Raw genomic sequence first — 23,974 nt, forward strand, 5'->3', positions numbered from 1 at the left:
CCACTGTCCAAATAATCACAATACAACACTGAGGTTATCCATCCAAGCATTAAAGGAACACAAAACAAAGAAACAAATCAAAACACAAACAAAAAAACATAGCTCAGCTTCAGTACTAGCAAAAGCATGTAATTTATTGTTAAAAACAGTAACTATTATGGAGGACTAGGTCATGGCTAATCTTCCATACATTGTTTAGCAGGAATTAAGACCAAGTCTGAGAAGTATAGATGATTGAGTCCTACCTCTGTACCAAATAGTTAAGAAAATTATTAAAAAAGAGAGAGTAACAATGCTGGGGCAGCAGGGGGATGCGGTGAGGAGCCCAGGGCTGGGATAGGATGCAGCCAAATTTTTCTTTGCTTGGGGCAGCAAAATACCTAGAGCCAGCCCTGCCAATTGCTACTTACAATTGTTTTGATTTTATATGATATTGTAAACTACAGTTTAGTGTTATGTCATTCATTTGTTGAACACACAACTGAGTGGATCACTCTTAGTCTGCTCAGGATTCTGGAAACATCTATTCACATTAGACGTGCTCAGAGAAGTAACATATGCATTGTAACTGCCACTTCCATAATTAAATAACTGTATCTTATTTGCATAATGACTCTCATACTAGTAACATGATACCTATTATTACATGGACTCAATTAATAGTATCCCTAATTAGTGACCAGACTTTTGACTAGTCTATGCTAGAAGCACTACAGTAGCGCATCTGCACCGCTGTAGGATGTCTTGTGAACATACTTTATGCCAGCGGTCAGAAATCTCTGGCATGTGGCTCGCCAGGGTAAGCACCCTGGTGGGCCAGGCCAGTTTGTTTATCTGCCACGTTGGCAGGTCTGGTGGACCGTGGCTCCCATTGGCCACGGTTCACTGTCCCAGGCCAATGAATCATAGAATCATAGAATATCAGGGTCGCAAGGGACCTCAGGAGGTCATCTAGTCCAACCCCCTGCTTAAAGCAGGACCAATTCCCAACTAAATCATCCTAGCCAGGGCTTTGTCAAGCCTGATCTTAAAAATCTCTAATGAAGGAGATTCCACCACCTCCCTAGATAACCCATTCCAGTGCTTCACCACTCTACGAGTGAAAAAGTTTTTCCTAATGTCCAACCTGAACCTCCTCCACTGTAACTTGAGACTATTACTCCTTGCTCTGTCATCAGGTACCACTGAGAACAGTATAGATCCATCCTCTTTGGAACCCCCTTTCAGGTAGTTGAAAGCAGCTATCAAATCCTACCTCATTCTTCTCTTCTGCAGACTAAACAATTCCAGTTCCCTCAGCCTCTCTTCATAAGTCATGTGCTCCAGCCCCCTAATCATTTTTGTTGCCCTGCGCTGCACTCTTTCCATTTTTTCCACATCCTTCTTCTAGTGTGGGGCCCAAAACTGGAAACAGTACTCCAGATGAGGCCTCACCAATGTCAAATAGAGGGGAATGATTACGTCCCTCGATCTGCTGGCAATGCCCCTACTTATACAGTCCAAAATACCATCAGCCTTACTGGCAACAAGGGCACACTGGTGACTCATATCCAGCTTCTCGTCCACTGTAACTCGTAGGTCCTTTTTTGCAGAACTGCCTCCTAGCCATTCGGTCCCCAGTCTGTAACAGTGAATGGGCGGCGGGAAGCAGTGCGGGTGAGGGATGTGCTGGCCGCGGCTTCCCGCCACCCCCATTGGCCTGGGATGGTGATCTGCAGCCAGTGGGAGCTGCAATCAGGTGAACTTGCTGACGCGGCAGGTAAACAAACTGTCCCGGTCCGCCAAGGTGCTTACCTTGGCAAGCCATGTGCTATAGGTTGCCGATCCCTGGTCTAGATAATACTTAGCCCTGCCTTGAGAGCAGGGAACTGGTCTAGAAGACATCTTGAGGTCCCTTCCAGTCCTATGATTCTATTATTCTTTAGACAACATACAGTCAATCTGTGGAACTCATTGCCAGAGGATTATGTGAAGGCTAAAACTATTACATTTGTGTGATGCTGGATTTATAGACATGTTTGTTTTGTGAATGTTTAAGCCTCCAGGTCCATGATTAGAGTATCTAGGTGCTACAGTAATATAAATAATAAATAATATGATCTGGGGTGTGCTGGATTACAATACAGCAGATACTCATTTTCTTTTTTAGGATTAAGTGGATCTATTCAATCTGTGAGAAAAGCTAATTTTAATGTTAATTCACTTTATTTCTTTTGATCTTTATAACTCACCGTCTAATTTTCTGGAGAGTCCTGGTAACCTTTTTAAAATCCACCTATAAACAAACAGACCCATCAACTACCCAAAGATCAAATAACCATGCAGCATCATGTATTAAATTTCCAGAAAATCCCTGGAGTCCCATACCACCCTTCCCCATCATCTACATCGTTTTGAGGAAGAAAGAAAACATGGGCTTTTAATTACATTCTGAATGCTAACGAATTCAGACTCTAATGTAATTTATATTTCTTGGATGCTTCAGTCATGAAAAATACCCAAGGATTGCTTTAGATTAGAAATGGGTTCAAAAAAGCAAAGAGGAAGTTCTAAAAAAAGTAAATTAAAAACATAGGAAATGATTGTGAGAAGGAGGAAAATAAAAGTTCAAGAAAGATGTTCCAAAGCTACCTTCATGTTTTTACTTAATTCAGTTAATAAATAAATTGAAAAAGTATAAACACAAGAATAATATCTATTATATAGGCATTAAAGTGGAATAGCTATGCCTTACAAGTGTCTTGGGGAATGATGGGTGGAAATCAAATGCATGTCTCCAGAAGATAAACACCCTTTACATCCTCATCCCTAAATAAACTTGAAATGCTCTTGAGTGATGGAGCCTGCTCCCAGTTCAGCCAGGGAAGTGGTCCTCTGCAAGCAACCATGTAATACCGTATAAGGCATCAGGCAGCCATACAGTAAGACCATCCTTTTTGAGGCGATATGTAGCAATCAGACTCAGTGGAATGGGACTTGGGGATGTGCTTTTCTTCCCCTTGCAGATTCTACATGTTTTCCAAAGGTAATTAGCCATATTAATAGGCTTGAAAATTGGAGAATGCATCCTGATTGACTTTGAAACTAATCACATGCATAAATGGACCAGCAGATTTTCAGCTATAGACTATATTTTGAGATTGCCACCCCACTCCTTTCCAAGCCAGCCAATATGGTCACTGAGACTTTCCTCTCCATTATGATCTTAAGGAAATCATACTGGGCCACTCCCTCAAAAGTTTCAATGAAGTTTGTTCAAATGGTCAGCTACATATTCAATCTTGTATTCCCTCATGCCTCCATTTCTTTCCTTTCACTCATCAGTGCACTCACCATTCAAGACTTTATAAAGGTAAGAGCTTTTTTTTTTTTTTTTAAAGAGAAACTTCTTTGAATTTGTGAGTCCTGTTTCAAAGAGACAACCTTACTTGTAATAACTTTAGCTCAGTGAACACTTGCAATAGTATCTCAGAAACTGATGCATACAGTTTGAGTTCCGATGCTTGGAATCCCCCAGAATTATTGCACAACTTCTTATTTCCCATGAATGTTGATGATGAAAAAAAATCTGTCATATAAAAACATTCTATAAAGCAAAAAAATTTAGGCTGTGCACACTCTCTCTAGGTAGCTGCTTGTGACACCAAGCAAAACAACAAAGAAGGCCTTGTTACATGCACTGTACTTTTAATGGTGATTCTATAGACACTTGCCAAGAAATTTAAAGTGTCTGTCAAGTGACTGTCAGCCAAAGGAAGAAAGATAGATACCTTGGAACTTGACCCCTAAAGCTTTTATTTAGAAGGCAAACATCTGCTGAAATGAGGGAACAAAATCAGCAAGAGGAGAAAACTGGTTAACAACAAATCATACTGGCATGTGGTTTCTCTACAGTGCTAATCACACAGTAGGAGATGTTATTGGAAGACAGCTCTGAAAAGCTGAAGTAAAAAGAATCTTGATTATTGTCAATAATTCTATATCATTGCAGAATTATATTTCCCCCCCCAATGTATTTGTAATGTACTAAATGATTGATTTTGCCAGTTGTTTAGACTTAATAATGTATGTTGCTATTGGAGATTTGAGTCAGTGCTTATTGAAAATTGTTCCAAAACAGAGGTGACAAATCCTCCTTGCACATATCATCATATATACATTAACAAAGATAAAGAATTGGATAGATAAAGATAAAGAATTGAACTACAACACCCTTACAGTAATTGCAGTTTGTGCCTTGGGGGGCTGCCATTGTATGTTATGTGGAAAATGTCCACCATATACCACTGCTACAAACACATTGTTTGGTGCCAGGATTTTTCTTATTTGTTTGTGCAGACCATTATGTAGTTCTTCAGAGTCAGTGCTTTTTAAATTAGAGCAAGGACTTGAAGGAAGTCAGGGGGAGGATCATGCAATGGAATTTAACTGAATGAGTCAAATATATGTGAAGGTACATAGGACCTTATGCTATAAACACTTATGAATGCGCGTCACTTTGAGCATGTAAGTAGCACCACTGATTTAAAAACAAAAATTGAACATATTAATCAACACCTACATTTTAATATTAAAGAGTATCCGTGACTAGCATGTGTTCCTCACTCCCATTTCAACACTCAGCATGATATTAGGATCCAATATTCTCATAAAATCGTATTAGGGATTAATGAGTAGGCACTCTTACTAGAAGGGCTTTGAAACTTTATTGGGAGTGTTCCAGCTGGGAAGATCCTGTGTGCTGCAAGCTAGCCTAAGAGACTACAATTCCCATGATGCTGATTTTTTAAGGTCTGATTATTTGCAAATGACCATGGCTATAAAAATATTGATGGGAATCACTGGAAAGCTGAGATTTCTTGTTTCCAAATGGTATCTGGAATTAGTTTACCACTCTGATGGTTCAGAAGATATCAGCCCTTAAAATAGTCACTTGTCCTTCAGACAAAAAGAAAAGAAAATAATAATAAAAAGAACTGGCCATTTGTGGAGTTATTTCATCTTTCCAAGCATCATGACTAGGGTATTCTGCTCTAAATACATGTGGATTAAAAACCATGTTGGAATTCCTATTTAAGAAGGAATTACAATAATCAAGACTAATGTTATCAGTTCAAGTAGCTCTCTCATTATCTTTGTGTGCAATATCCTGGTTCCCTAATGGATAAGTCACTGGTCTCTTAAACCTAAGACTGTGGGTTTGAATACCATCTGGCATCACTGATTTATGAAATTCTATGGCCTATGAAATGCAGAAGGCCAGACTAGATGTTGATAATGGCCCTTCTGGCTTTAAAATCTCTGGACATACCTGAAATGCCTGTTTAGTGCAGTGCAACTGCCCTTAAAATAATACTTAATATCTTAACATTTGTAGGCCACAATACAAAATTCAGTGTTTGAAAAAGATGATTCCTTCTTTTTCAGTTTTACATTCTAAGATTATGGTATTGTTAGTATCTTGAATTTTAGGCCAAATGCATTGTGTGTAACCCTACTGTGTATTTTTATGAAACCATTAGACCTCTATTAGACTTCTGGAAAGATAACAGAAATAAAGTTAATTATATCTATCCTACTCTGTGTGTGTGTGTAAATAATTCAGTCATTTCCCAAATATTGTTCTTACACAATGATACATTAAAAATAATATGTTGATTCATAAAAGTTTCATTTTTCATTACAGAGAAAAGTTGAGTGTGGGGTGCTAGGAAAGGGAATTGAAAAACTAAGTGAATCTTTCCTGTTACCTGTGTGTGAAGAGTGCATGCTCTGCACTTGTATGTATAATGATTCTTGTAGTTATATATTAACATAGGATTTTGTAGCTATTGTTACCAACATATTAACAAAAAGCAACATCATAAAAATTGGTAATGTGTGACATGAACAGAACCTAATGTTATTTTCAATAAGGTTGATTAAAGAACTTGATTAGAATGGAACTGGGATGAGTTCGTCAGGAGAGGTTCTGAGCACCTACTGGAATTAGATCCTTAGGACACAATATTGAAGGCATTACTCAGCAACTTCAAACTGACAGTTCATGTGTGAGGAAAGCTTGATGTAAGCTAATCGGAAAAAAAAATCTGCTGAAATAGATTCCCACCCCCCCTTCCCAGTTTTTGGGAAAAGAGGTATTCTGAAATGCTTCTATTCTGCTTCATAGGAGTTGGAGTTTAGATGCCTAGTGCCTCTATTCTCTCTTATGGGCTGCACTCCCTGAACTACTCCTCTAATGAGGCGCCACCATCTGCCCTCTTTCTAAGCCACCATGGTGAATCATAGGAATCCTTGACCATAATGCCTCATGGAACATGCCTTCAAACTATAATACCCGTGAGGTCCAACAGCACCATTTCTGAGTGAAAAATATTCAAGTTTTAAACAATTTTTTGAGTTATCGGCCGAAAATAAAACTTTTCAGGTGTTTGGGATTTTCAATGAAAAATTGAATTTTTCCATGGAAAACAGTCATTTCTCATGAAAAGAAAATAATTTAATAAAAAAACTTCAGTTTTCCATCAAAAATAATTTTAAATGAAAATTTTCAACCAGCCCAATGAATAAGTCAATGACAATTCAGAACTCCGCAACACTTCACAGTACTGAAACCTGAGTGAGACTTTTGAGGTCTGCTTTCACTCCCATTAAAGGGAGTGGCAAAACTCTTGTTAACAACAGTGAGATCTTTAGCTCTTAATAGAAGATCAAATATACTGTGGGATAAAGAATCATACTGCATCCCATTTGAAATAATAATATTCTAATCAAGTTCCAGAGCATTTTCTTCAGTGACTCAATACAAATTAATTAGATAAAACCAAGCAGAATGAAAATCAGTATCAGAAAGTTTCCTACAGCTAATAAAATAATAAATCTGTTGTTAATTTTTAGCATGTTAATAATCTCCTGTATAAATTGCCTAGTAACAATAAGTCTTAAATTGTCAGTGTCAACAGAAGAGTGCTAATCAATCAGAAAGACAAATAATTACTGATTGGGGGAGCTCATGTTATCATTGATAAAATAAATAAGCAAACATAATTTATATTAGAGGAAAAATCTATCTGCCTCAAGGAGTCTGATTCACATCAAGACATATTAGAAATTTGGCATGATCATTCTTTATAATTTAAAGGCTTCTAAAAGCATTCTGTTTGGTTTGGCAAATATTTTAAATGTCATATTTCAAACAAACAATCACTATCTCTGTAGGGCGTGATCCTGCTCCAGCAGAAGAGAATGGGAATTTTGCCATTTACTTCAATGACAGTAGGATTGAACTCATAAATAGGGCTCCGTTGGGACTAAAGTCATAGGGGTGTATTTGAGGTAGTGCAGAGTTCTACGCTACCCTCCAAGCAGGAACACCTGGAAGAATTGTATTTCAGTGAGGCATAAACCTTTCCCAACTTTCTGCAGGAAGAAAGGGGAAGAATGTCTATGCTACACCCATTTAGGCCCCACCTTGGTAATGTCTTCTCCCTATCCTTTTACCAGATGGCCAACACACAGAGGACATTATTCAAGAGCAGTCCTGACTGGGTAAGCACAAGGCGTGCAAGGGTAGCTGTGTAGGTGAAATGTTCCATGGGTCCTCTAAGATAGAGGCTGGTCACAGCATGCCACATGTTTTACTGTGCACTTGTAAGTGCCAACAGTGTGCCCAGTGCTGTACAAGTCACAAAATGAAGACAGGTTCTGCCACAAAGAGTTTGCAGTCTAAAACAACTGATCTGGAGAAGATATTTCACACTGAGAAAGTCAGGGGAAGTTATCTTGGAAGTTTTACATATCTATATCTAAAAAATAGATAAGAAGAAAATGATTTGGAAATTAATTGTATGATGCCAAATCCATAGGTGAGGAGCTAGCATTGGGGATAGAACTGGGGGAATCAGCAATGCTTAATATATGAGCCTCCAGTGTCAGAGCCAAAAGACTCGGCTTTCTTAGTAAAGGCTTCAGCAGGCTCATTAAACTCTATTTGGCCAAGCCCTCACTAGAAGGGGACAGAGTGCCACACCATGCAGGCATGGCTGACATACCCCCACAGGCTAGGGCATTGATGCAAAGCCACTCCTTTGTTGATTTTAATTCCCTGTAAACCATTTCATCAGTCGCCCCTCCCTCCATTGGAGCAATGGCAGACAATTGTTTTGCACAAAACCAGGCAAGGAGGTGATGGCAAAACGGTGATGAGAGGGACATGGTCATAGACTTCTCACAAAGTAAGGGGCTGGTGAATGTGCCCTGGCAATGTGCACATCATGCTCATGAGCTCTGCATGAGCTCTGCAAACATGCTGGCCAAACAAGAAATGATATTCAAAAGTTGCAGGCCTTTTCATGTCTACCTGGCCAGTGCATCTGAGTTGAGAGCACTGTCCACAGTGGTCACAATGGAGCACTCTGGGATAGCTCCTGGAGGCCAATACCATCAAATTGCATCCACACTATCCCACATTCGACCCATCAAGGCCGATTTCAGCGCTAATCCCCTTGTCGGAGGTGGAGTAAAAAAATCGATTTGAAGAGCCCTTTAAGTTGAAAAAAAGAGCTTCATTGTGTGGACGTGTCCAGGCTTAAATCAAGGTAACGCTGCTAAATTTGACCTAAAGTCATAGTGTAGACCAGGCCCAAGTGTCAGTCATCTTCCTTATAGGATAAGGCCATGGTGGAGAAACTAAATGAATTCTCTGCATCAGTCTTCACAGATGAGTATGTGAGGGAGATTCCCAAACTTGAGCCAATTTTTTTAGGTGAAAAATCTGAAGAACTGTTGGAGATTGAGGTGTCATTAGAGAAGGTTTTGAAACAAATTGATAAGCTATACAGTAATAAGTCACCAGGACCAGATGGTATTCACCCAAGAGTTCTGAAGGAACTCAAATGTGAAATTGCAGAACTACCTAACCAAGTTTCTGTCCCAAATGACTGGAGGATAGCTAATGTGATAGTAATTTTTAATAAGGGCTCCAGAGGTAATTCTGGCAATTACAGGCTGGTAAATCTCACTTTAGTACCAGGCAAAGTGGTTGAAACTATAGTACAGAACAAAATTGTCAGACACATAGATGAACATAATTTCTTGGTGAGGAGTCAACATTGTTTTTGTAAAGGGAAATCATGCCTCAATCTACTAGAATTCTTTTGAGCAGGTCAACAGCATGTGGACAAGGGGGGTCCAGTGTACTTAGATTTTCAGAACGCCTTTGACAAGGTCCCTCATCAAGTGTCTTAAGCAAAGTAAGTTATCATGGGCTAAGAGGGAAGTTCCTCTCATATAGTGGTAATTGGTTAAAAGATAGGAAACAAAGGGTAGGAATAAATGGTCAGTTTTCAGAATGGAGAGGGGAAATAGTTGTATCCCCTAGGGGTCTGTACTGGGAGCAAGATATTCATAAAGGATCCAGAAAAAGGGGTAAACAGTGAAGTGGCAAAATTTGCAGATGATACAAAACTGCTCAAGAGAGTTAAGTCCCAGGCAGACTATGAAGAGTGTCAAAAGGATTTCTCAAAAATGGAAGGAATCTGGTGGCACCTTAGGGACTAACAGATTTATTTGGGCAAAAGCTTTTGTGGGTAAAAAACCTACTTTGTGTATACAGACTAACATGGCTCCCCTCCGATTCTCAAAACTGGGTAACTGGGCAACAAAATGACAGATGAAATTCAACATTGATAAATGTAAAGTAATGCACATTGGAAAACGTAATCCAAACTATACATATAAAATGATAGGGTCTAAATTAGCTGTTACCACTCAAGGAAGAGATTTTGGAGTTATTGTGTATAGTTCTCTGAAAACACCAATTACTGTGCAGAGGCAGTTAAAAGGCAAACAGAATGTTGGGAATCATTAAGAAAGTGATAGATAATAAGGCAGAAAATATCATATTGCCTTTATATAAATCCATGGTATGTGCACATATTGAATATTGCATGCAGATGCAGTCACCCCATCTGAAAAAATATATACTGGACTTGGAAAAGGTTCAGAAAAGGGCAAGTAAAATGATTAGAGGTATGGAACGACTTCTGTATGAAGAGAGATTAATAAGACGGGACTTTTCAGCTTGGAAAAGAGATGACAAGGAGGGGATATGATTTAAGGTATATAAAATCATGACTGGTGTGGAGAAAGTAAATAAGGAAGTGTTATTTACTCCTTATAACACAAAAACTAGGGGTCACCAAATGAAATTAATAGGCAGCAGGTTTAAAACCAACAAAAGGAAGTATTTCTTCACACAATGCACAGTCAACCTGTGGAACTCTTTCCAGAGGATGATTTGAAGACCAAGACACTAATAGGGTTAAAAAAAGAACTAGATAAATTTATGGAGAATAGGTCAATCGATGGCTATTAGCGAGGATAGGTAGGGATGGTGTCCCTAGTCTCTGTTTGCCAGAAGCTGGGAATGAGCGACAAGGAATGGATCGCTTGATGATTACCTGTTCTGTCATTCCCTCTGGGGCACCTGGCATTGGCCACTGTCAGAAGACAGGATACTGGGCTAAATGGACCTTTGGTCTGACCCAGTATGGCCGCTCTGGTGGTCTTATACTATAAGTAAATATATATTTTTACAGCTTCAGTTGCTAACAGATGAGTAGAGATGTGGCTGGAGAGCATGCAGTTATTCTCCCAGCCACACTGGAAGAAAAACCAGACACAACTTGTATAGTTTTATTAGTCTGCAAGATAAAATTAGAAGCCTAATCCCCCTTCCCCGGCTTCCTTAGGATTGCTTTTCTCTAAAATCCCCTTCCAATCCATTTTATCCAATAATCATATCCCTATCCCACTTGTACTAGACATCTGCCACATTTTTAGTTATTAAGTTATGACATTTTAACATATCCTGCCCGCCCACCTTACTGGGTCCCTGACCTGCTGTGAAGAAAATGAAGAAACCCACACCCTACTTTACTCAATCTGACAGTGAGGGAAAATTTCTTTCCCAGGCCTGAAGAAAAATGTGACTAGTGCAATCTCAGTGGGGGTTCATGATAAAATCCAATTCTATTCTGATTCCATAAGTAGGAGGATGGGTATTAGCCCAATTGCAGTGTGAGGCTCCTCTGGCAGTGACCAGGGTATAAATACCCCAGTCACCTGGAAGGACAAAGCCTCACACATGGTCCAGTCTCTTTCTGTTCCTCCCTGCTTTGCCTTGGTAAACTTTCCCTGTCACTGATAAGAGAGGGGGCAACAATCCCCTTTCTTCTGGCCATCCAGACAAGAACCTACTACACAAAGTAGCATTAAACACATTCACTCAGTGTTTGGAAAGGAAAAGAAAGGCACATTGCCTACTTTATAAATCTTCTCACTTACTGTCTCTTTATAGTTGGTGAGAACAGCCTCCAAATTAGATGAAAATATAAAAAGCGCACTATGTTTTTGGAATTATGCAGACATATTGATCGACACATGCTTTAGGCCAATAAAAATTTTCAATTGAAAGGCTTCTGTTGTATGTACGTTATTTGATCCTCAACAACGCCTCACCCAAATGTGCAGTACAGAACAGTATATAACAAGTTATTCCAATATAAAGTAACAGGACCACTTAAATACTGCTGATTCCCCATCAATGAAAGCAAAGCAAAAACAGAACATCTGAAGATAAATAAATACAAATATGGAGAATAATTTGTAAATAAAAAACAGCAGCTCAAACACACAATTAGATTAATTACAATGGAAGGCACTGGGAAATCTTTGGTGTTTCTACACAGCAAAGTCTATACACAAACTAGCCCACCTGAGCTAGCTTAAATCTAGTTATTGTGGATAATAGCATAGAAGACAGAACAGCATGGGCATCAGCATAGGTAGTACAAGCCCAGCATGGACCCTGACAGGATGAATTAAATAAATGGATTTCTAATGGATTATATAAATACTTTTTTCTTTAAGAAAAATCTATTTACAATTGATTTTTAAATTTGCCATAACTTATGTTAAATATCTAAACTTAATTTAATTTTTCATGTTATAAGAAGTTCAAACAGGGCCATCTGGGGGGGGGAGGGCAAGTGGGGCAATTTGCCCCAGGCCCTGGGCTCTGCAGGGGCCCCCAAGAGAACGACCGAGGCTCCCGCCTCCGCCCCTCTCCTGGAGCCTCAGCGCAACAAGCAGTGGCCCCGGACAGCGCTGCAGCGTGCTTCCGGCAGGCCTCCTGAGCTCCGCCCCGCTCAGAACCGCATGGTCAGAGGGCGGGGCTGTGAGCTCCAGGCTGAGCAGAGGGAGCTCAGGAGGCCGGCCAAAGGCATGCTGCAGCTGTTGAGGGATGCGCTGAGCTCTGGGTGAGAGGGGAGCTGGGGGTAAGGGGTCAGGGCCGGGGGACTGGCTAAGGGGCAGGGAGTCTTGGGGCCAGTCAGGGCACAGGGAGGGGGCAGAAGTTGGGGGAGGAGTCAGGGGACAGGGAACGGGGGGGTTGGATTGTGGGCATTCCGGGGGTCTGTCAGGAAGCAGTGGGGGGATGGATAGGGGTCGGGGCAGTCAAGGGGACAGGGATCAGGGTGGGGTCCTGGGGTGGTGGTTGGGTGGGGTTTCTGGAGGACAGTGAGGGGACAAGGAGCAGGATGGGTCAGGGATTCTGAAGGAGGCAGTCGCAGGGGGGTAGAAAGTGGGTGGGGGTCAGATAGTGGCAAGGCCAGGCTGTTTGGGAGGCACAGCCTTCCCTGCCCTAAAGCTCATTCAGCAGTCTGCGGCTTGCAGAAGAGCCAAGCTGTTAGGTTTTCCATTAGGGCTACCATCCCTTTCACTTCTCAAATGCAAAATTATAGTCAATATTTGATTTCAGTGCCATAGGGAGATTCATGTCAGGGGAGGGTAGCTTCATATAAAATTAGCCACTGGAGGAGGGATCACATGAGAAGAGCAATATCCTTCCCAACCCTACCAATGGAGACCCCCCCCCTGCATTCCCTGAGGCTTCAGAGGGGTTAATTCAATGGTTCTCAAACTTTTGTCCTGGTGACCCCTTTCACATAGCAAACATCTGAGTGTGACCCCCCCCCTTATAAATTGAAAACACTTTTTTATATATTTAACACTATTATAAATGCTGGAGGCAAAGCGGGGTTTGAGGTGGAGCTGACAGCTCGCGACCCACAGTAATAACCTCGTGATTCCGAGGGTCCCGACCTCCAGTTTGAGAACCCCTGGGTTAATTTAATTTTAGCACCCTGTGTCCATTCACATGCATGTGCTATTTTGAGCATTTCAGTTTTCACAACATAGGCTCATCTCTGACTGGATGGGCTCAGGCATTTGGTCACAAGCTGAGGTGGTTCAAAAGTTTTAGATTTTTTTTAAGCAGAATTTTTTTATTGTTTCTTTAAACAATCAAACACAGTAAGCAGCAAATATTTGGCCACACAGTTCTGAAACCTCAAACCATGTTTAGGTTTTGACAGACTAATTTCAGCTTTTCAATTAAAAAAAAAACACAACAAATTTTGATGGAAAGCAGACATTGTCCATGATTTTTTTCTGCTTTTTAAAAACCCCTGGTTTTCGATCCAAAAAAAGTTTTGATGGAAAATATTTGTCCAACCCTTTTAATGAGCTTTAGTGCCTTTTAGCACTAACTGATGCTGAGAACCAGTGATACTTTATAAAGAAGTTTTCTCAAAACTGGGTTTGTGCTGAGATGCGGAAGGTTTATTTTTCCCAGGTCTGCCCATGGAGGGGAGCAAATGGGGCAATCTGCCCACAGGGGCCCCCATGAGAATATAGTATTGCAATTTTTTTATGGAAGGGGCCCCCGAAATTGCTTTGCCCCAGGCCCCCTGAATTCAAAATTCATATTAAGCAACACATGCTGGTTACCAAAGTTTTAGAGAAAGTCAAACCACTGAGAACCTGGAACCAGTTTGTGTTGAACTGCTATCCCAGGTTTTGACAGATTTTTAAAGGCACACAGAGGATATATTCTTCATTTCAGTTTATTCAACTAGTTTTAGTTCAATTACTCTAATTCATTCACATTTAAGAAACCAATTGGGAGTTAAAAAAAACAACAACAGTTTTCCTCTTCTAATCAGTGAATAAAAACCTGATATGAAAAGGAAGTCTGCTGGATCTAATTTTGAAATGTGTGATGGCCAGAAACAATCAGTGCAATTCATTAACTACAGATAATATTTCTTTCATTTAATAGATCAGTTAGCTTAAAATGCAAAATGTAGCTTTATGGAACTAACAAATATAGTTAAGTGTTTTTTAATTATTTAATTGAATTTCAATATCCATCCAAATAGATCTTACACAAATTTTGAGTAAAACAATAATCAGCTAGTGAAGAAATGCACCATTTAACATTTTCTAACATAATTAAAATGTAAAAATTAAGAATCTGAATATATATAAAACTAAATAATTGTTTAAACATATACACACATATATAGATATAGATGATATAGATATAGATAGATAGATACACACATAGATATATCACACATTGTGTATCTTTGTACCTTGGTTGGCAAAAATGAAGCATCAATTTCAATGTAAACAAAAATTTTAGTTGCAAATCAGCATGTGTTATTGGTTATCAACCAGTGAGAACCAATGTTTCTTTAGGAAATTACCTACAAAGTATGAAGGCAAAACAAGATAAAAGTTGATTTAAAACAGGATTTTTTCCCTGCTTATTTAAATTGCTTTCATTTAAATCAATCCACCCAGCTCCTGGATGTTCATTTGTCTCACTAGTTCACTCTGTGCTGTCTTTACTACTATTGTTACCCACACTAGCTGGATTCAAGCTAGTTTGGGTAGGATAGCCCATGCATAGCTTCTGCTGTGTAGGCATATCCACTACCTACACAGACTGTATGGTGGGATGGAACATGCTGCCTGATAAAATTAAATTCCTAAAAAGTTGCTATACAGTAGTCAGATTTTTCTAGTGTCAAAGTTCTTTGAAGAAATGATCTCTACCAGCCTGTGTATTAAACAGTTACTGTATTACCTAGGTCAGTGCCGAGAAAGAAAAAATTCTGTGCTGCTTCAGCAGGATTTACTCTCACTAATTTTAGCAGCCTGTCTTGAGGTGAAATCCTGAGCCCACTGAAGACAATTAGAGTTTTGCTATTGATTTCGTTGTGGCCACAATTGTGTTCTTAATCTTCAAGGTTGCCAAAAGATTTAAAATAGCCTTATTTCCACTGCTCTTGTTTCCTCCTATCAATAGTCTGAAATATATTTTAGTATATAAAGATGACTATATTTACTTTGTCATTCTGCTAGAGAGCCTTGGTCATCCAATGAATCCTGTCAGAGTTCCTAACATAGATGTTCTGCCTCTCAGATGGTTTTCTTTTGAATCTATTTCCTTTCAAGTGATCAATTTTAAACTTATATTTAAGTCAATATATTTTCTTGATATAACCTTTCCCTTACTGAGGATCTCTTCTTCTAATTTGTTACCTCTTCCACCTTCCTATTCTACTATTGATCACGTTATCCATAGGATTATGTTTGCTTGATTAATCTTCCCCCCACTCCACATGAGATTAGGTAGTGTGAAGCTTGACTAATTCTGTCTATAGTGGTCTAACAAGAACCTCACCATTTCCTCTTTGAGTAAGAGAATTCAGGAGAAAAGGAGTCTTTGGCTTTGATTTTAGGCATTAGGATTTCTGTTTTCCACAGGATAAAGAACTCTCAGTCTAGTTAGTTGAATATATTTCACTTGTTACATAAACTATTAAAGCAGCAAAAAGTCATATGTCTCCTTAGGAGTTCAAAGAGAATATGCTGCTGGAAAAGAATCAGTATCTGCTACCACATAGGACCCAGTTCAAATCCCATTAAAGTCATTTGAGACACTTATGGAATCCTCTTAATTTAATATGTAAACTTCTCCAAAGAAAAAGAAACACCAAGCCTTTTCAGTTACAAGAGAAGCAGTGCTCTTTAATCAGTTTTCAAATAAGCAGATTCTAGCAATGTACAGCATAACGCTTCAGAGCTCTATTTTGCATCTGTCATGGAATAAACACATCTCAGGTTTAGCAGTTCTAATAAGTTTTAGAAATTTCCAATGCATTTTCACAAGTTTCCATGATCTTGGCCGAAAATTGGTCTATGAACCACATGAAAACTGATATACTTACTACACTTGTATTACTTTCTTAAATCAGGCAAATTCAACTTCCCTATCTTCCCCTCTCCAAACCTGAACACTGGGATCCTTCTTGTCCTTTTCCTATCCTCTTGCTCAGATTTATATATGTGTTCATCTTCTTCTCTTCTCAACTCACTCTTATGCCCCATGTTTTTTTTTAAATAAATAAATAAACCAACCTATAACCCAAACAATGTACCATCGAACTAATATAATGTTTGCCAGCCATCATTCTTATCACTTTGCCTATGTGTTGTGTTCCTTTCATCCCTGCCTTTTTCTGTCTTGCATAATTAGACTGCAAAAATCTTTGGGGCAGGGACTATGCCTCACTGAGTATTTTCAGTGCCCAATAAATTGGATCACTGATGCCGACTGGGGCCTTTGGGCATTACCACAATAATAAAATAATAATCACTACAGATACAGAAACATAAGGAATTGGATGCTTTTTAAAAAAAATAGTTTGTCATGGTTGAGTGGTTTAAAACATGTAACTTATAGTTCCTGTTTAAGCATCTCGTTACAGTGTCTCAATGAGGTGTGGTACACCTAACGATGGAAACCTTTAGGGGCTGTATTTTCATCTTGATGGTGCAATAGTATGGAAGTTTTTCAACTAGTTGATGTAGGTGCAGTGCACAGAAGTGATTACATACCTCTAACTCTGATATTTTGTAATACTGGCATTCTTCACTTTGTTAGAGTTTAAATATTGAGGTTATACTACAAGAAAAATAAATCTCTTGTTAAAAACAGGGGCGGCTCTAGACATTTCGCCACCCCAAGCACGGCGGCATGCCGCAGGAAGCGCTCTGCCTGTCCCGCGGCTTTGGTGGACCTCCTGCAGGCATGCCTGCGGAGGGTCCACTGATCCCGCGGTCCGCTGGTCCACCGAAGCTGCAGGACCAGCAGATCCTCTGCAGGCACGCCTGCGGGAGGTCCACCGGCCCCACCTGCCGCCCTCCCGGTGATCGGCAGAGTGCCCCCCACGGCATGCCATCCCAAGCATGTGCTTGGCGTGCTGGGGCTGGAGCCGCCCCTGGTTAAAAAGCCCCACAGAATTTGGTATCTACTATCTATAGTATATTTATATTACTACTTTTCAAATATAGTTTTGAAAGTTAGGGTTCAATGACAAAGCTTTTTCCTTTTGCAACTTTTCAAGGTTAATCAACTGTCAGAAAGAAACTGCAAATACACGTGCCTACAGTGAACATTACAAAATGTGCAATCACAGCAGGAAAAGGAATACGTTTTCCACTTGGTTGAAGTGCATTTATCGAGAGAGTTCTAAAGGAAAATGGTCTGTAACTTAGATGCAGTTAGGAGTCTTTTATAAAAATAGCTACAGACTCATGTCATGTTGTTAATACTTTTTCAAAATATTGCTTTGTAAGGACATAAACTAGGGATGAACTTAGAAGGAAAAGAACTGTGTGATAAAATAGAGCAAGGAAATATAAGTTATCTTTCAGTTCAGTCTGATTCTTGCCGCTACGTTTTCAAAAAGGTTATGATCGTGTTGCACATCTGTCAGTGGCAATTGCTTATCTAATTGGGCATGCAACTGCACTTGCATGGAGTTTAACATTTAAATAGGTATTAGATAGTAGGATAACTATTCAAAGCCAGATTGCGCTTAGCCCTTTGCAGATGCTAAGTGGGACAGGGATATTTCAGGTAGCACATAATGGGTAATAATATGAAAGGAGTCCATGCTTCTAAAACTAATATAGCTCTTTATTAAGATAACTATTTTGTGCAAGAAGTTGCTGACTTACTGGGGCCAGAGATTACTAATACATATTCCATCCTAGGGGCATGACTTTTTTTTAATCTCCAGATCACTGTAGCCTGTTAGGCCTCATAGTCCTTCACTTATACTGGCCTTTGAACTAGTCTCCCACTTCTTGTTTGTCTTACTACTGTTGGTGGGGAATCATGCTTCCATGCTGTTGCTGCCTTCATTCTCTTCATTGGCATCCTGTTGGTTTGTCCTCTGTGATGCTCATATAGTTTGTTTTTTCTGACTCTCCTGAATCAGGCCAGCTGATAGCTGAGGCTCTTTCTAGTCCTGGCCCCATCTATCTGGATGAGCCAGCTATCTGCCTCTACTCCACAATTCTCTTTGATTTTGTCTCCACTACTATTCAAAGTTTGTAGCTATGTCAAATGACCTGTGCCCCACAGCAGTTTTGACTATTGATTTCATCACTGCTTTGTGCGGCTATTTGATGGTTGGACTCAGACCTCCTCACCTGTGCGCAATGGCCTCAGGTCATTGCATCCTTTGTAGCAGCAGGCTGCCTGCTTAGCTTGGCATTCTTTTAACTGCTTCTGTATATTGTCCATTGTTCCTCACTGGGCTGCAGCAGAATATTCCTCATGGGAAGTCAGGTTTTGGTTCTTGGGTCTGCCAGTCTCATTTTAGGAGATGCCCCCAAAGCCACAATTGAGAAAGAAGACCACATTGGTTAAAAAACGAGGTGAGGGAGGAAAGAATGAAAGAACAAAGAAAAAAAAACTTGGCTTAGAGGGGTAGGCAGATATAATTATTATTTTGAATTAGTATATAACAAATGGAATAAAGGGGAAGTTGACAGCCATGACAATAAATGAGAAGCTAGAAACTGTAGAAAATTGTAAAAGAAAAAAGTACACAAGGAGAAAGCTATGGCTAGCAGAATTAAGAACAATAAGTTTAAGTATATTAGGAACAATAACAAAAAACCCACCCTAATAGTGGTACTGGTCGATTACTAGATGTAAGTTGTGCAATTGTCAATAATACTGTGGGAAAAAACAGATATGTTCAATTAATATTTGTTCTGTATTTTGAGAATAACACTGATTTAGTCATATATGACAACACTTTTGTCATGGTATAATTCCCCACTCTGAACCTTAGCGTCCAAAAGATGGGGTACCAGCATGAATTCCTTTAAGATCAATTACCAGCTTAGTACTTGTAGCACTGCCACCAACCAGGAATTCCAGTGCCTGGTACACTTCGGTCCCCCCCCAAAAACCTTGCCCAGGGACCCCCAAGACCCAGTCCCTCTGGATCTTAACACAAGGAAAGTAAACCCTTTCCCTCACCGTTGCCTCTCCCAGACTTCCCCTCCCCTTCCAGGTTACCCTGGAAGATTACTGTGATTCAGACTCCTTGAATCTTAAAATAGAAAGGAACATTCATCTTCCCCCCTCCTTCTCTCTCCCCCTCCCAGACACTCCCTGAGAGAGAAAGTAATCCTAACACAGAGAGAAATTAACCTCTCTCTCCCCCTTCCCTCCTTTCTCCCCACCAATTCCCTGGTGGATCCAATCTTCCCCCCTCCTTCTCTCTCCCCCTCCCAGACACTCCCTGAGAGAGAAAGTAATCCTAACACAGAGAGAAATTAACCTCTCTCTCCCCCTTCCCTCCTTTCTCCCCACCAATTCCCTGGTGGATCCAGACCCCGTCCCCTGGGGTCTCACCAGAATAAAAAAACAATCAGGTTCTTAAACAAGAAAAGCTTTTAATTAAAGAAAGAAAAAACAGTAAAAATTATCTTTGTAAATTTAAGATGGAATATGTCACAGGATCTTTCAGCTATAGACACTGGGAATACCCTCCCAGCCTAAGTATACAAGTACAAATTAAAATCCTTTCAGCAAAATACAAATTTGAACTCCTTCCAGCCAAATACACATTTGCAAATAAAGAAAACAAACATAACCTAACTCGTCTTATCTACCTAGTACTCACTATTCTGAACTTATAAGAGCCTGTATCGGAGAGATTGGAGAGAAACCTGGTCCCTCTGAGCCCCCAGAATGAACAACAACCAGCATCTAACAGCACACACAAAAACTTCCCTCCTTCAAGATTTGAAAGTATCCTGTTCCCTGATTGGTCCTCTGGTCAGATGACAGCCAGGCTCACTGATCTTGTTAACCCTTTATAGGCAAAAGAGACACGAAGTACTTTTGTTCTATTAACCATTGACTATCTGTTTATGACAACTTTCCATTCCAATAGTAATGCCAGAGCATGTTAAACAGCAGCTCAAAAGTTAGACATTATAAAAATCAGCAGGTCCAGATAGCTATCTCTTTAAACATTCTTGGATCCAAATTGAGGAGCTTGCTGGACCATTAATGTTGATTCAGTAATTCTTGGAACGCTAGGGAAGAAAGAAAGAATGAAAGAAAGCTGAAAGAAAGCTTATGTTGTGCCAAAACTTGAATAGGATAAATGGGATGACATGGGCAAATTGTAGGTCTGTCATCCTGACATCAGTCCCAGGCAATATTATGAAGTGGCTGATACAAGACTCTGTTAATGAAGAATTAAAGGAGGGTAATATAATTACTTGAAATGAGATGAGTAACATCAGGACAAATAACTTTGTCAACTGGGCATATCCTATTATATTCTGAGCTACCAAATGCCAGTGGCATACACAAAAAATGGTGTGGGTTTGATAGTATCAAGGGGGACAGCTAAAAGTCTGGTAGAAATAGCACCACTTCCAGAAAGGATTATAACAGCATGATTTACATTAAATTTCCAGAAAGTCTTCATTTTTCAATACTATGCTCTAATAAATCAAGCTAGCCAAGGGAGAAAAAAAAGAACACTTCTACCAACAGCCTCAGAGCATTGTAGATAAGGCCCCGGAAAGGGATGGCTTCCTAGGAAATGGAGACACAAATGCCAAAGTAAGGAGCAACAATACTGAAAAGGAAGTAATTATGGGGAAACCAGGCCTCAGTGAGTAAAATGAATGAAAATGGTGATATATTTGCTGATTTTTGTGAAATTAGCAGCCTGGCCATTGGAGGAACTATTTCCCCTCACTGTTTTATCTGAAAGGTAACTTTGAAGTCACCAGACCACAGAACAAGGAACCAAATTGATCACATTACAATTTGACACAAATGAAGAACTTTAAAGGATGTATGTAGCATGAATGGGGAAGATGAAGGAATGGACTATGCATTAGACTGGCTAAATGGCATGTAGCTGATTTGCAACTGCTAGTAGCAAAATATTTCCAAGAGCCAGTGATGGGACACTAGTTGGGGAGGACTCTGAGTTACTACAGTGAATTCTTTCCCAGGTGTCTGGCTGCTGGGTCTTGTGTAACTGACTGGATATTTGGGTACAGAAAAGAGTTTTCCTTCAAGTCATTTTGGCAAAGACTCTGGGGCAGGGGAGATTCACCTTTCTCACCTTTTGCAGAATAGGGAATGGGTTACTTGAAGATTTAAACTAGTGTAAATGGTAGATTCACTGTAATTTGAAGTCTTTAAATCGTGATTTGAAGACTTCAGTAACTCAGCCAGAAGTTATGGGTCTATTACAGGAATGGGTGGGTGAAATTCTGTGCCCTGAAATGTGCAGGAGGTCACACTAGGTTGTCATGATAGTCCCTTCCAGCCTTAAAATCTATGCATCTATGAGGTAATAACGGGGCAGGGCTCACCTTTGCAGCGCCTCCTGCTGGTCATCCAGGGAATTAGCATCTCCAGCCTCCAGAGTACCCTCTGCAGGCCAGTGTCCTGCTTGCCACGGACCCCCATGTCCCTCCCAGACCCAGTACCCCTTGTCTTCGAGCACAGCCCCCTGGCAGTACACCCACTCTCTGGGTCTCCCCACCCAGGGGAACCTCCACCCACTATCCCCACTTCACCTCAGTATGGCCACTGCCAGTGATTAACTAGCTCCCATTGCCTGGGGCAGACTGCAGTGTAAGTGCCACTCATGACAAGTGGGGGGTTGGACAGCTGCCTCTGCCTACTCTTGTGCTACTCCTGAAACCCCAGAACCTATTCGGCCTTACACTAGGCCTGCAGCCTGGGAGGTTTCCAGGCCGGAGCTCCCTGGCTCCTCTGGCCTTCCCCCAGCCCTGCTCCAGTCTAGGTACCCTGCTCAGCTCCCAGCAGCCAGGTCCCTCCCTTTCAAAGAACTAGAGAGAGTGTGGCCTGCTCTGGCTTCTGGCCCCAGCCCTCTTATAAGGGCCACCTGGGCTCTCATTAAGTCAGCTGCAGCCTGATTGGGGTGTGGGCCCCATCTGAGGCTGCTTCACCTAATCAGCCCCACTTTTCCTTCCCTGCAACAGCCCTCTCCCCAGGCTGTTTTAAGCCTTTTAATTCAGGAGTGGGTGACAACCCCACTACAGAGGTCTTTAGAGACTTGAAGTACACAGTGGATATTTTAGCAGGGTTCTTACAAAATATATGGGAAGAAGACCATGTTAGTTTAACTTCTGTGCCAGGGAAGATAATGGAGCAGGTAATCAAAGAAATCATCTGCAAACACTTGGAAGGTGGTAAGGTGATAGGGAATAGCCAGCATGGATTTGTAAAGAACAAATTGTGTCAAACTAATCTGATAGCGTTCTTTGATAGGATAATGAGCCTTGTGGATAAGGGAGAAGCGGTGGATGTGATATACCTAGACTTTAGTAAGGCATTTGATACAGTCTCGCATGATATTCTTATAGATAAGCTAGGAAAGTACAATTTAGATGGGGCTACTATAAGGTGGGTGCATAACTGGCTGGATAACCGTACTCAGAGAGTAGTTATTAATGGCTCCCAATCCTGCTGGAAAGGTATAACAAGTGGGGTTCTGCAGGGGTCTGTTTTGGGACCGGTTCTGTTCAATATCTTCATCAACGATTTAGATGTTGGCATAGAAAGTACGCTTATTAAGTTTGCGGACGATACCAAACTGGGAGGGATTGCAACTGCTTTGGAGGACAGGGTCAAAATTCAAAATGATCTGGACAAATTGGAGAAATGGTCTGAGGTAAACAGGATGAAGTTCAATAAAGATAAATGCAAAGTGCTCCACCTAGGAAGGAACAATCAGTTTCACACATACAGAATGGGAAGAGACTGTCTAGGAAGGAGTATGGCAGAAAGAGATCTAGGGGTCATAGTGGACCACAAGCTTAATATGAGTCAACAGTGTGATACTGTTGCAAAAAAAGCAAACGTGATTCTGGGATGCATTAACAGGTGTGTTGTAAACAAGACACGAGAAGTCATTCTTCCGCTTTACTCTGCACTGGTTAGGCCTCAACTGGAGTACTGTGTCCAGTTCTGGGCACCGCATTTCAAGAAAGATGTGGAGAAATTGGAGAGGGTCCAGAGAAGAGCAACAAGAATGATTAAAGGTCTAGAGAACATGACCTATGAAGGAAGGCTGAAGGAATTGGGTTTGTTTAGTTTGGAAAAGAGAAGACTGAGAGGGGACATGATAGCAGTTTTCAGGTATCTAAAAGGGTGTCATCAGGAGGAGGGAGAAAACTTGTTCACCTTAGCCTCCAATGATAGAACAAGAAGCAATGGGCTTAAACTGCAGCAGGGGAGATTTAGATTGGACATTAGGAAAAAGTTCCTAACTGTCAGGGTGGTTAAACACTGGAATAGATTGCCTAGGGAAGTTGTGGAATCTCCATCTCTGGAGATATTTAAGAGTAGGTTAGATAAATGTCTATTAGGGATGGTCTAGACAGTATTTGGCCCTGCCATGAGGGCAGGGGACTGGACTCGATGACCTCTCGAGGTCCCTTCCAGTCCTAGAGTCTATGATTCTATGATTCTATGATTCTATGATTCTAAGAAAAAAATACACAAAAAATGGGAAAAGAAAGGAGAACAAGTCAGTGCAAAGGCTAGAGGGACATTCAATTGCTGTCCATCCCATGTAAAATACTTCCATACATTATCCTAGCAAGACTAAAGAAAGCAGTAGTTTCAAGGCTATGACAAGGGCAGGCAGGATTTAGACAGGGTACATGAGTACATGAAATAGTAACCATA

General features: G+C 40.6%; 1 protein-coding gene across 1 annotated transcript in view; it reads left to right on the forward strand.

Annotated features, from left to right (window-relative positions):
• Positions 1-23,762, forward strand: part of LOC127049304 (uncharacterized) — a 214,602-nt gene extending 190,840 nt beyond the window's left edge. Inside the window, exon 2 of the mRNA XM_050949954.1 lies at positions 22,437-23,762. Within this exon, the coding sequence (XP_050805911.1) occupies positions 22,437-23,663 (1,227 nt within the window). The 3' untranslated portion in view covers positions 23,664-23,762. The remainder of the gene's footprint in view (positions 1-22,436) is intronic.
• Positions 23,763-23,974: the final 212 nt, after the last annotated feature.

This window comes from Gopherus flavomarginatus, chromosome 1 (assembly GCF_025201925.1).
Source record: "Gopherus flavomarginatus isolate rGopFla2 chromosome 1, rGopFla2.mat.asm, whole genome shotgun sequence".
Classification (NCBI taxonomy): domain Eukaryota; kingdom Metazoa; phylum Chordata; order Testudines; family Testudinidae; genus Gopherus; species Gopherus flavomarginatus.